Below are 13,165 nucleotides of genomic sequence, written 5' to 3' on the forward strand. Positions count from 1 at the left end.
GTTTAAAGTTATACTAGTATTAGAGTTTTTATATATCTTAAAAAATCTTAAGTATTATATAGATTTTACTAGTTAATTTTATTATTATATTAAATATATTATAGTATATATTAATCTATTATAAGTATATAAAATATTATTTTTTAAAGAAGTATCTTATAAAAAAAAATAAAATAAAAATATATAAAAAATATTTATTTAATTAATTTTATTTTTATAAAAGTTACTATTTTTAATGATTTATAAATTTAATTTAGAAAACTATAATTCTTATATTATTTTAATCTATTTATTATACTTTATATTAATCTAGATACTTTTAATAAAAATTATAGAGTTATAGTATACTATATTAATAATATTAATAACTATATATATAATAATCTTTTAGTACTATCTTTTAAAATATATATATATTTTATTCTATTTTTAAGTAAAGTATTTATTAAGAGTAAGTAGTTATACTAGCTAATTAAACTAGAAATATTATATCTTATTTAGATATTATATAAAATTTAGTATATAATTAAATTTATAAAATAAATTATTATTTATATTAATTATATTTTTATTATTAGTATTTTAAAGTAATTATTTATATAAACTATTATTTTAAAAAATTTATATTTATATTTAGTATATATTAGTTAGTTTATTTAATAATTTTAACTAATAATATTTTATAAATTTAATTATATTAATATTATACTAGATACTTTATCTTAATTATTATATTTTAATTAAATTATTATTATTTTTATATTAGATCTAGACAGCTTAAAAGCTAATATTTATTCTAAAAATAAATAAAGCTTTAATATTAATATTAAGTCTACTAATCTTAAGTATATAGAATCCTCTAATAACTAAATTAATTAGAATATTAAATACTTTATTAATTATTTTATACTTATTAATTTACTGTTTTCTAGTATCTAGTTATCTAAAAATTTTAAGTTATATTTATATAAAGATTATTTATCTAATATTTAAGCTACTATTATAATTAAAGTATTATAGAATAATAATAATATGAATTCTTTATTTTATATACTAGAAGATAGTTTATTTTATATATAAAAATATAAAACTCTAAATAATATTAAAGAATATTTATTTATTACTTAAAAGTTTTAACTTTATATATTTTATACTATAGCTGTTAAGATATTTACTATAATTTATAATAAGTATAATTATTAAGATATTAATAATTATATATATATTTTATATATAATTATATTTTATAAAGATTAAAAGTTATTATATAAATATATTAGTTATTATCTAATATATTTAAAGAATAATATTTATTATTATTTATTTTATAGATTATTATAGCTTATTCTATCTACTTTAATATTATTTAATTTAATCTTTATAAATTTTATTATATACCTTCTGTATAATAGCTTTATTATTAATAAATATATTTTAAAAACTACTAATAATAAGTAAGGCCTTAATATAATATTAGTATTTATTAATAAGTTTATTAAATATATTAATCTAGTTTTTAGATATTTTATATAAATTATTTTTATTTAGAATACTACTTTTATAGACTATTTTTATTTTTATAATTAAAAATTATTAAAAGGCTTTATTTTTAACTAAAATATCTAGTTTATATTAAGCTTTTAGAAAGATTTATTTAATAAAATTCTTAATATTAATTAATACTACTCTACTACCTATTACCTGTAATTAAATAGATAATTTAAATATATAATTTAATAAGTTAAAATTATATTTTACTATACTTATATATAAGATTTATTCTAGCTAAACTAAATATCTATTATTATTATAGTTATTAATAAAATATAGAGCTTATTTATTTAAATAAATTTATATAAGCTACTATTTAGTATAAAACTATATATATCCTAGAATATACTAAAATATATATTTAAATAAGATTTTAATATTAAAATAAATATTAAAAGAGTTATAAAATTTACTACTACTTATATAAAGATCTTATATAATTAAAAGTATTTTATTAATAATTAATACCCTAAAGATAATAATTATTAAAAAGTTAAAAAAATTATTAATAAGTAATTTATTTACTGTAGTTAAAATTATATTTATTTTATATAATATCTAGTATATTAAACTAGTTATAGTATTAATAAAAATTAATAAATATTAGAATAAAATCTTACCAGTACTAAAAAAGTAATTATTAAGTATAAAAAATATTTAAAAAATAATTAAGTAAGAAAAACTTATTATTACTATTAATTATTATTTTATATATATATTATTTTCTATTTCTTATTTAAGTTAATATATATCTATAAGAATATAGAGTTTTCTTATTTAATCTTATTATTATAATATAATTAGTTATTATTTATTAATATATACTAAAGATCTTCTACTATTTATTATATTTATATACTAGTGGATTTATATTATTCTAGTTAAATAGCTTTAGCTCTACTTCCCAGATCCTATTAATTAAACTAATTCAACACTTCACTAATTTCATCAAGATCGCTGTCTTGCGACAATAATAATATATTTTATATATTTTTAATAAACTTAATTTTTAATAGATTTATTCTTTAATAATTTAGTTTTATATAGTTATAAAGATTTACTTTAAATAATATAATATTTAATTTAATAATAAAATTATTTAATTAATTTAAGATAATATTTAAAATCCTATAAAATAATAAAGAATTTTAGTAAAAAAATTATTTTAAATTTTTTAATAGATATAGTTAAACTAAGAATATTAATTTTTTAATTCTTTAATTAAATAAAAGAAAATCTAATAAATATTTTTAAAGATTTAATTTTAATATTTATATTTTATAAATAACTAAATACTAGACTTAAATATTTAATATATTTATTTAATATAATAAAAATAATAATTATATTATTAATATATATTTAGTAAAATACTTAAAATTTAATAAGATATAGATCTATTTAATATTAAATAAAAAAATAAAATTAATAAAGCTTATAATAATTATATTAAAAATTTTCTAGCTATAGTAGCTTATAATAATAGGGGCGCGCTGTACACACACCTCGACCGCTCCACACACACCCTGATTGGCTACACGCACACCTCGCTAAACCTAAAAAGGTAATAAATCACGTGATATAAAAATAAATATTATGTAAATCACGTGATCTAAGAATCACGTGACTTTAAAAGAATAGTATTATAAGTAATAATAGTAGTATTACTATAATAAATTTATAATATAAATAATTATTATTAGACCACGTAATCTAATTCAGTATATAATTTAAAATAATAAATTAAGAATATTAATAATATATTAAAAATTTATAATTTAATATATATTATAATTATTATTATTATTATTATTATTATTATTATTATGATTATTATTATTATTATTAAAATATTATTCTTTAAAGTTATGTGATTTTTAGATCTTATAGTTTACTATGATTTTTTTATATATCACGTGATCTATTATCTCTTTAGGTTTAGCGGGGTGTGTGTGGAGCGGTTGAGGTGTGCGTGTAGCTAATCAGGGTGTGTGTGGAGCAGTCGAGGTGTGCGTACAGCGCGCCCTAATAAATATTAATTTAATTATATATATCTCTAAACCCTAATAAATAGAAGTCCTACTAAAAAAAAACTAGAAATATTATATATTAAAGTCTAAAATATATTAAATATTCTTAAAAGATTAAGTTATTATTAATAAAACCTTAGATCTATTATATAAAACTAGAAAACTTAAGCTTATTATTATTTATATATTTTCTAGCTATTTTATATTTATTATTTAGTATATTATATTTAATCTCTAAACTTAAATAAGTAAAAATAAAGATTATATTATTATAGACCTATATAATATAAATAAAAAAACAGAACTTAATTAATATTTAATTCTAATATAATAAGAAATTATACTATTTATTTATAAATATAAGTATATTATTATTATTAATACTTATAAAATTTTCTACTAATAGCTAATATATTAAGATTATTAAAGATATCTTATTATTATAAGCTACTATAACTAAGAAACTTTTAATATAATTATTATAAGCTTTATTAACTTTATTTTTTTTTTAATATTAAATAAACTTATATCATACTAAATTCTGAATATTCTACTAAATATATATTAATAATATAATTATTATCTATATTATATTAAATAAATATATTAAATATCTAAATCTAGTATTTAGTTATTTATAAAACCTAAATTTTAAAATTAAGTTTTTAAAAATATTTATTAGATTTCTATTTATTTAATTATTTAGTTAAAGAGTTAATACTCTTAATTTAATTATATTTATTAAAAAATTTAAAGTAATTTTTTTACTAAATCTCTTTATTATTTTATAAGATCTTAAGTACTATCTTAAGTTAATTAAATAATTTTATTATTAAATTAAGTATTATACTACTTAAAATAAATCTTTATAATTATATAAAACTAAATTATTAAAAAATAGATCTATTAAAGATTAAGTTTATTAAGAATATATAAAATATATTATTATTAATAAATCTATTAATATTAAGTATTTATTATTTTCTAATTTATAAAGTAAGTTTTATAATCTATAATTTTTAATATACTTTAATTTTAAGAAATAATTTTATATTAATATTAATATATTTTATATTATATATAGAGTTATAATTCTACTATATTAAAAATAAATATTCTAATTATTTTATTTCTTTAATATAAATAAAAGTATTATTTATTCTATTTCTTAATTAATTATTTATTAGTATTAAGTATAATTACTAGCTAATAAAATTTAAAGTTTTTTATCTTATTTAAGCTGTATATAAAGTTTATTATTATAGTAAATTATTAAAATATTTTATAATTATCTATACTAATTATTTATTTATTATAGATATATTAAAGTAATCTTTTTTTTAATTAATTATTATTAAAAATCTAAATTATTAATTAATATATATTAATTAATATCTTTAATAATTTAAACTTACTATCTATTATAAATCTAAATAAATACATATTATTTCTAATATTTTATTATATTTATTTATAAATTTTATCTGAGGATAAGCTACTAAACTTATTTATAATTAAAATATTATTTTTTTAATTTTAAATAAATTATAAATTTATTATATTTTTATAATTATCAAGCTATCCAATAAATTTAAGTAATACTTAAAAAATAAGTATTTAAATAATTATTAAGATATTATAATTTTTAATATTCTAAAAAATAATATTAATACTAAATTTTCTTACTTTATTAAAGATAAATTATTATTCCTAAAATATTAAAATATTATTAATAATTTTAAAAATAACTTTATAAAAAAAATCTTACTAGATCTAAAGATACTATTATTAATTTTAAAGTTTTATAAAATCCTTTTAATTTATAATTTACTATATTTTTTTTATTATTTATTAAAGTTACTTTAAGTCTTTTATATTATTTCTTTTATTTATTAAGATTATTTTAAGCTTATTTTATATATATTTTATTTTTTTTATCTATTCTATACTTTATTTTTTATTCTATTTATTAAGTCTTATTTTAAGCCTTCTTCTTTTAATATTTTACTTATAAATAAAATATAATATTTTATTTTATTTTTATACTTAATAAAATTATTATATTTTCAGTTTAATCTATATTTATAGCTATACTACTACTTATCTTATTAATATTTAAAGTTTATCTTTATTAATTTCTATATAATTTCTTGCTAGTACTAATTCGGACTAGCTAAATAGTTAGTTAGTTATTCTAGACCCGCCATTTCTACCCGGCCGTCCTTGATATTTAATGAATCATCTTCAACTACTTCATCAACTCTACATAAAGATTTTATTAAAGCCTAAAATATATAAGAATCTTATAAGATACTAAGAAGATATATTAATTAAAATAAAAGATAAAACTAGCTTAATTATATTCATATTTATTATCTTACTCTAATACCCTTTAATTAATATCTAAAATATTTAATATATTAAATCTTTAGAGTAGCTATTCTAAATAATTTAATAAAGAAATAATCTAAGATTATTAGAAATCTATATAAATTCTTTAGATAATTATTCTTTAGAGGACAAGTCTTAATTTAATCTAGTTTCTACTTTAGTAGTCTATTCTCTGCTGAGTAATCCTTTATTAGACATACCGTAGCTCATAACTGTCTCGGCGAGCCATTCCAAGGTCTCTAATAAAATCCGGGGACAACCTTATATCTAACGTCACCCCTGAAAGTCTTCGACAAGCGGGCGCGATATGTGTGCTGCAGTTGGGAAACATGGCCAATGCCTCCAAACATTCAAAACACGCAATAGAATTGGTTATAACAAGGGTTTCGACATCGGACCTGCAAGACCGTCTCTGAGATGGAAAAGTTCTCAGAGTTCGCAACAGCATTTTGCAACTACAATTTTTTCCGGAATACAACCCACGGGTGTGCCGCACCTAGGAAATTACCTTGGTGCTCTGCGTGAGTGGGTTAAAATACAAGATACCGCCACCACTGACACTAAGTTAATATTTTCCATTGTCGATTTGCATGCATTAACGGTGCCTCAACAAGGGCACCAACTGAGGAAATGGAGAAGGGAGGCATTTGCAACGTTGATAGCCGTTGGTTTAGATCCCAAACGTTCGACAATATTCTATCAATCTGCCGTACGCGATAACCCGAGATACATTCGATGTTACTTTCACGCCGAATATCCAGCTGATAAGCTAATCAGGTTCATCACCATGCTGAGCTATTCTGGATTCTGAGTACTGTAGCATCTACGGGTTACCTATCTCGGATGACTCAATGGAAGGTGAGTAATCTTTAAAAGATAATGAAGTCTATGTGTCCCTTTTTGCAAAAGAAAATACACGAACGCAGGCACACAATTAACCCCAGTCAGAGCAAACTTCAACTGCCAGAAGACACTACCTTGGAAAATGCAGAGGTTCGGTCGAAGCTACGCCTCGGACTTTTTTCATATCCAGTGCTCCAGGCTGCGGATATCCTGGTTCATAGGTCTGCTTACTATCCGTCGGGTAGATAATATCTTGCTAAAGTGACCCAGAGCTACCCATGTTCCAGTCGGAGAGGACCAAAGGCAACATCTGGAATTCTCCAGGAATACCGCAAATAGCTTCAACCACCTCTACGGAACAGTATTCCCGTCTCCGGAAGCACTGATTTGTTAGGCCTCCCAGCCCATATGTGGCTACCCCGTAGTGATGGTGTTTCATAAGCTAACTACCATTAGCTCCCGCAAAGAGAGTGATGTCTCTGAAGGAACCAACGCTCAAAATGTCAAAATCTCATGTTGACGAACGTTCAAGAATCACACTCACAGATTCCCCCGAGGACATTCGGCAAAAGGTTAAAGCTGCACTTACAGACTCGGAGCCTGGCATAACCTATGATCCGATTTGCCGGCCAGGTATATCCAACCTCATAGAGATCCTAAGCCATCTCGAAGAAAACTCGTGCTTCGAAATCGCATCACGGTACGAGTCGGCGAGTCCACGAGCTCTCAAGGAGCACCTGTCAGAAAGAATCTGTGACGCATTATCTCCGATTAAAGAGAAGTTCAATGCCACTATCTCAGACGGCCGTAATTTAGACGTCATTTCAGAGGAAGGAGCCCAGAAAGCACGTGCCAATGCCGAGATCACTATGAAGAAGGTCCGAGAAACTATGGGGCTATGATATTTTGTTGAGAGAGGAAATCATTAAATAGGGCTCTATTCTTTGCTCTATTTAATATTTAGACTCCAAAATCCACTGTATCAATACCAATCGATCATCCTAGTATGGGCTTTCCCCTTAAATCCGAGTATCCATTTGTCACGTAGGCGTGCGTATCTATCTTTGAATCGGTCGGGATCAGAGGATACATGCATGCAGCATGATACATAACTAAGCTATGGACCCAACTAAGTGGACGAGTAGTCGATGTAATGGCGAAGCCGGCAACGGCGGATAGTTAAGGTTTCCGGCCGGTCCGACTTGGCATAGCTTCGTTGCTTTCGGTAAATTCGGTGGAACCTCCATCGAAAGATTATTCTCAGAAAGGCAGATTGACGAACAAGCCCATACGATGTCAAATACGTTTCTAATTTTAACCTCTGGTCAGTATCCAATCGTAATTAAAGCACCCAACATTCAACAACACAAACACAGGTAGGTTCTAAATGGCTCCGCAGTTTGTACTACTGGCACAATGATGACGACAACAATAGGATGCTGCACATGACCATTGGATAGTGTAGACCCCGTTCTAAGCCATCCGGTCCAGGCAGCAACAGCAGCATATTCCTAGAAAAAAGGCTCACCATGCGCCAGTCAATGGTGCCAACTGGGAGTTTACTACCTACTTACTAACTGGGGTAGCCCGTCTTATCCTTCAAGTCCTTCACTGAGTTTTGTCGATTGTATTTCTATCATATAACCTACTGCGCACTTACTTCTCATTAAACCCCAAGCGGCTGTGGGGCACCCCCGGCCTGTAGGAAAGCCACAATGTGGAAAGTTTCTTCAGTTCTCAGTGCTTTGCTATTTACTAGATGTTGGGCGGGTTCATTGGTGCTTCGACAAAGCGGCTTGCCCGCTGTTGTTGAACTAAATATCCGTCGCAACGATATCCTGGATCCCATAGCGAGAGACCAAACAAGGCGAAAACGAGACAAAACAGTCTCGCAGTTAATTGATAATGAGGTATGTTGGTTAAGAATCTCTTTATATGTATCTGGGACTTACTGTTCAGCAGGAGACGCTCTACTTCTGCAATGTAACAATCGGCACGCCAGAGCAAAACCTGCGGTTGATTCTCGACACTGGTAGCAGTGATCTTTGGTGTAATGCTGCAAATTCAGCACTTTGTTTGTCATCTAGAGATCCATGTCGTGTACCTGGCTCATTTGACCCAAACTTGTCTTCATCGTTGTCTTATGTTTCATCCGATTTCAACATCACGTATGCAGATGGGACAGGCGCCGCTGGGGACTACGTAACTGACACACTCCACATCGGCGGTACAACAGTCAAGGATTTTCAGTTTGGAATTGGGTACTCATCTAGCTCCGCGGGTAAGTCATACCAAGCATGCGCTTCGTCAAACCTTTGTTTAGAATATTAACTCCCAATTCAGAGGGGGTTTTAGGAATTGGCTACCCATCGAATGAGGTCCAGGTCGCTCGTTTTGGGGACGATGCTTATCCCAACCTTCCTCAATTCTTAATGCAGAAAGGTTTAATTCAATCAAGCGCCTACAGCCTGTGGCTGAATGATCTTGAAGCAAATACTGGGTCTATCCTATTCGGGGGGGTTGATACAGAGAAGTATCATGGTGATCTACGGACTCTTCCTGTCCAGAGCATCAATGGTGGATATTCTGAACTCATAATAGCGCTCACTGGTGTCTCGCTCAATACTAAGTCCAGAGATCGCCACTTGTCCTCAGGTGCGCTACCTGCAGCGGTACTCCTTGACTCTGGAAGCTCTCTATCATATTTACCAGACTCCATTGCGGAGGAAATTTACAGAGAGATTGGTGTTACTTATGAGCCATCCACTGGTGCCGGGTATATACCGTGTAGCTTGGCCCAGAATGACATCAATATAACATTCACATTCTCGTCCCCCGAAGTCACTGTTGGCATCAAGGAGCTTATTATAGACGGCGGGGGTCTTCGCTTTTCAAACGGTGATCGTGCTTGTATATTCGGCATTGTCCCTGCCGGGGACAGCACCGCTGTTCTTGGTGATACTTTTTTGCGCAGCGCATATGTTGTCTATGATCTGACAAATAATGAGATATCGCTCGCACAAACCAGGTTCAATTCAACCAAGAGCAATATCTTTGAGATACAAAGTGGAGATGACGCTGTACCTAATGCGACAAAGGTATCTAACCCTGTTACCTCCGTCGTGGTAGATGGCTCGGGGGCGCGAATTGGGGGGCCGACGGATAGCGGAAACACAATACAATCTACAGACACGGGTGCGGCATTGGCATTGGGGGGCGCGGTGAGTGTTCCAGGACGTCTCGCTTTAAGCGCTGTGGTGATGTGGTATACATGGGCTTTTTGACCGGGTCGACGTACATATTTGAGTTATTTGCATGTAAATAATGCGGAGGCATGTAGCTACTGCCAATTAAAGATGCAACTAGATGTGTAATATATACAATGGATTTTATTCTGAAACTTGAAGAGGGCATGTAGGTTGGATAACTACAGTATATATGCTAACTGCGTACTACGTAGTGTCTACTCAGAGTACTGTATGGCCGGCCCAGTTTGCTCGATTTGCTCAGCCGGTGCTTGAAGACAAACCACGCGCTCTCTGCGGCGAGACAGTCATCTTAATGAAGGTCATGTTGCGTCTTCTGGCGAAGCATACTTTCATTATACAGATCAATAGATAATCTTCAAATTGCCGGATTGTTTTGGACCTCTGTGGGTAAAGACACTACCTAGTACATACAGCGTACGGAGTACGACGGAGACTACTACTGTTATGAGCTACAGTGCGTCTAATAAAGGATTACTCAGCAGGAATCAGACTACTAAAGTAGAAACTAGATTAAATTAAGGCTTATCTTCTAAATAAATAGCTATCTAGAGGATTTATATAGCTTTTTAATAATCTTAAATTCCTTTTTAATTATAGGATTGTTGAAGTAGTTAAAGATGATCCATTAATTAATAGGGACGGCCGGGTAGAAATGGCGGGTCCGGAATAACTAACTAACTAATAAGCTAAGCTAAATCAGTACTAGATAAAAAAATTAATGAAAATAAACTTTAGATATTAATAAAATAGACAGCAGTATAGCTATAAATATAAATTAAATTAAAAATATAGTAGTTTTATTAGATATAAAAATAAAATAAAACATTAGAGAAGAAAAGACTTAGAGCTAAGCTTAATAAATAAAATAAATAATAAAGTAACACGTGAGATAAATAGAAAGATAGAAAATAATATAAAATAAATTTATTACAAGCTTACCTTGCTGTCGCCCTTGAACCCCGCCGGTTATTAGTGATACCATTCTTCTAGATAATCTGTATTATTGTCGTGATACTGACCGGTTATTACCTATCAATATATACTAAAGACCTCCTACTGTTTATTATATTTATATACTAATAGGTTTATATTATTCTAACTAAATAGTTTTAGCTCTATTTCTTAGATTCTATTATTTAGTTAAATTAATATTTTATTAATTTTATTAAGATTACTATCTTATAATAGTAGTAGTATGTCTTACTAATTAAGAGTATCTAAAAATTATTATTACTAAATTCTAAAAGCCTTAATTATTTAAATATTATATTTATTAGAGTATTTATTAAATATTATATTAAGATTTTAATTAATAATCTTTATTAGAGCTTATTCTACTTAATAAAGTTTTACTATTAGCTAGAAATAATACTAGTAAGTAAAATTATTAACTATCTATTTTCTTTATTTTTAATATTATTAAGTTTATTAAGTAATTATTTTAAACTATATTTAAATAAGCTTATTTATTAATTAAATATTTACTATTAATTTATTAGTTATTTTACTAGATAGTTTACTAGTTAAAGTATTTATTTATTTTTTTATTTATTATTTATTATTATTATTTTTATATTATTAAAAACTATTTTATATTTTACTAATTAAATATTAAAATATTTTATTATTTATAAAGCTATTAAAGAGTTCTATTATTTAATTAAGTATCTTAAAATTAATAATTTAGATACTTTTTTTTATTAGATAGTAAATAACTAAATTTTTAAAATTAATATTATTAAGCCTACTTTATCTTTTAATAATTAGTTTTATTTAAATTTAATAAGTTATTCTATTATCTTATTTATTATTAATAAAAAACTTATTAAAAGATTCTCTATCTCTTCTACTATTTTTTTTTTTTTAGATTTTTTTATTATAGTATTTTCTACTATATATTTAGTATCTTATTTTATTATTATTATTAATAAGTTTTTCTATTATTAATAAAAGTATTAATCTATAAATCTTTTATAATTATATTTAATTTTAAAGAGATCCTTTAACTTTACTAATTTTATTAAATCTAATTTTATAAATAACTTTAATAACTTTTATAATAATAGTTAATATAAAAATTTTTATATTTTATTTATTATTACTACTAAACTATCTATAATTTTTAATAAATTATATAAAAAAGCTGCTACTATAATAATATAAGATTCTACTTCTTTAATAAGATATAGAAATTAATACTATTCTAGAGATCTAGTATTTAAAAATTTTAATAATAATTATTAAGATTATAATAACTATAACTAAGGCTTTATTTTCTTTAATATTAATATAAATTAAAATTAATAAATATTTATAATATAGCCTGAGCCTACTCTAATAGATATATTACTTATTTTATAATAAATAAATACTTATATTAGTTAGCTTAAAGCCTATATTATTAAAGCTTAATCTTAATTATAATTTTAATACTAAGTTAATAGAGCTTCTACTAATTTTACTAGTAATAAAAGATTTTAAATACTTAAAGACTTTTTAATTAGTAGTTATTTTATTAATCTTAATACTATTATTAATTATATAGATAATTAGAAAATAGATAAAATTAGTTTCTTTTAATCTAATATAATTAATAATATTTTTATTAAGTAATAGTATAATTTTATATATTATAAAGATATAAATATATTTATAGACTATATTTGTATATAAAGAAAAATCTATAATTAAAATAAATATTTAAGTTTATTTTTATAGTATTATATTATACTAGTTTATTTTATAATTTATTAATCTAAAAAAAATTACTTTATATATTATTTTTATAAAATAAGATTAATTAGTATATCTACTATATTATTTTAAGATAAATTCTTAAGTAGTATTATAAAAGCTATATATTCTAAACTATAATTATTTTAATATTAAAACTAGCTGTATTCTTTAATTCTTTATAAAGAATATTATTTATTACTATTAAATTATTAATATAGTTAATATTTTTAATTAAATATTTATAATATAGAACTGCCTTAATATCTATCTCTAAAGAGATATACTTAAATTTATTATTAATATTTTACTTATTTAATTTCTTAAGTAGCTTAAATATAAAGAATA

At 24.5% G+C, this 13,165-nt stretch overlaps 2 protein-coding genes across 2 annotated transcripts; both read left to right on the forward strand.

Annotated features, from left to right (window-relative positions):
* Positions 1 to 6,279: 6,279 nt before the first annotated feature.
* Positions 6,280 to 7,717, forward strand: MSW1 (tryptophan--tRNA ligase MSW1; the record flags this gene model as incomplete). The annotated part of the gene is made up of 5 exons (XM_041704819.1): positions 6,280 to 6,681; positions 6,750 to 6,830; positions 6,921 to 7,036; positions 7,086 to 7,204; positions 7,272 to 7,717. 5 exons carry the CDS (start codon positions 6,280 to 6,282, stop codon positions 7,715 to 7,717), a joined length of 1,164 nt encoding a protein of 387 aa, XP_041550166.1.
* An 813-nt stretch (positions 7,718 to 8,530) lies between these two features.
* APUU_10801S (pepsin-like aspartic protease) lies at positions 8,531 to 10,099 on the forward strand (the record flags this gene model as incomplete). The annotated part of the gene is made up of 3 exons (XM_041704830.1): positions 8,531 to 8,725; positions 8,778 to 9,096; positions 9,159 to 10,099. 3 exons carry the CDS (start codon positions 8,531 to 8,533, stop codon positions 10,097 to 10,099), a joined length of 1,455 nt encoding a protein of 484 aa, XP_041550167.1.
* Positions 10,100 to 13,165: the final 3,066 nt, after the last annotated feature.

The sequence above is a fragment of the Aspergillus puulaauensis genome, chromosome 1 (genome assembly GCF_016861865.1).
Source record: "Aspergillus puulaauensis MK2 DNA, chromosome 1, nearly complete sequence".
Lineage (NCBI taxonomy): Eukaryota > Fungi > Ascomycota > Eurotiomycetes > Eurotiales > Aspergillaceae > Aspergillus > Aspergillus puulaauensis.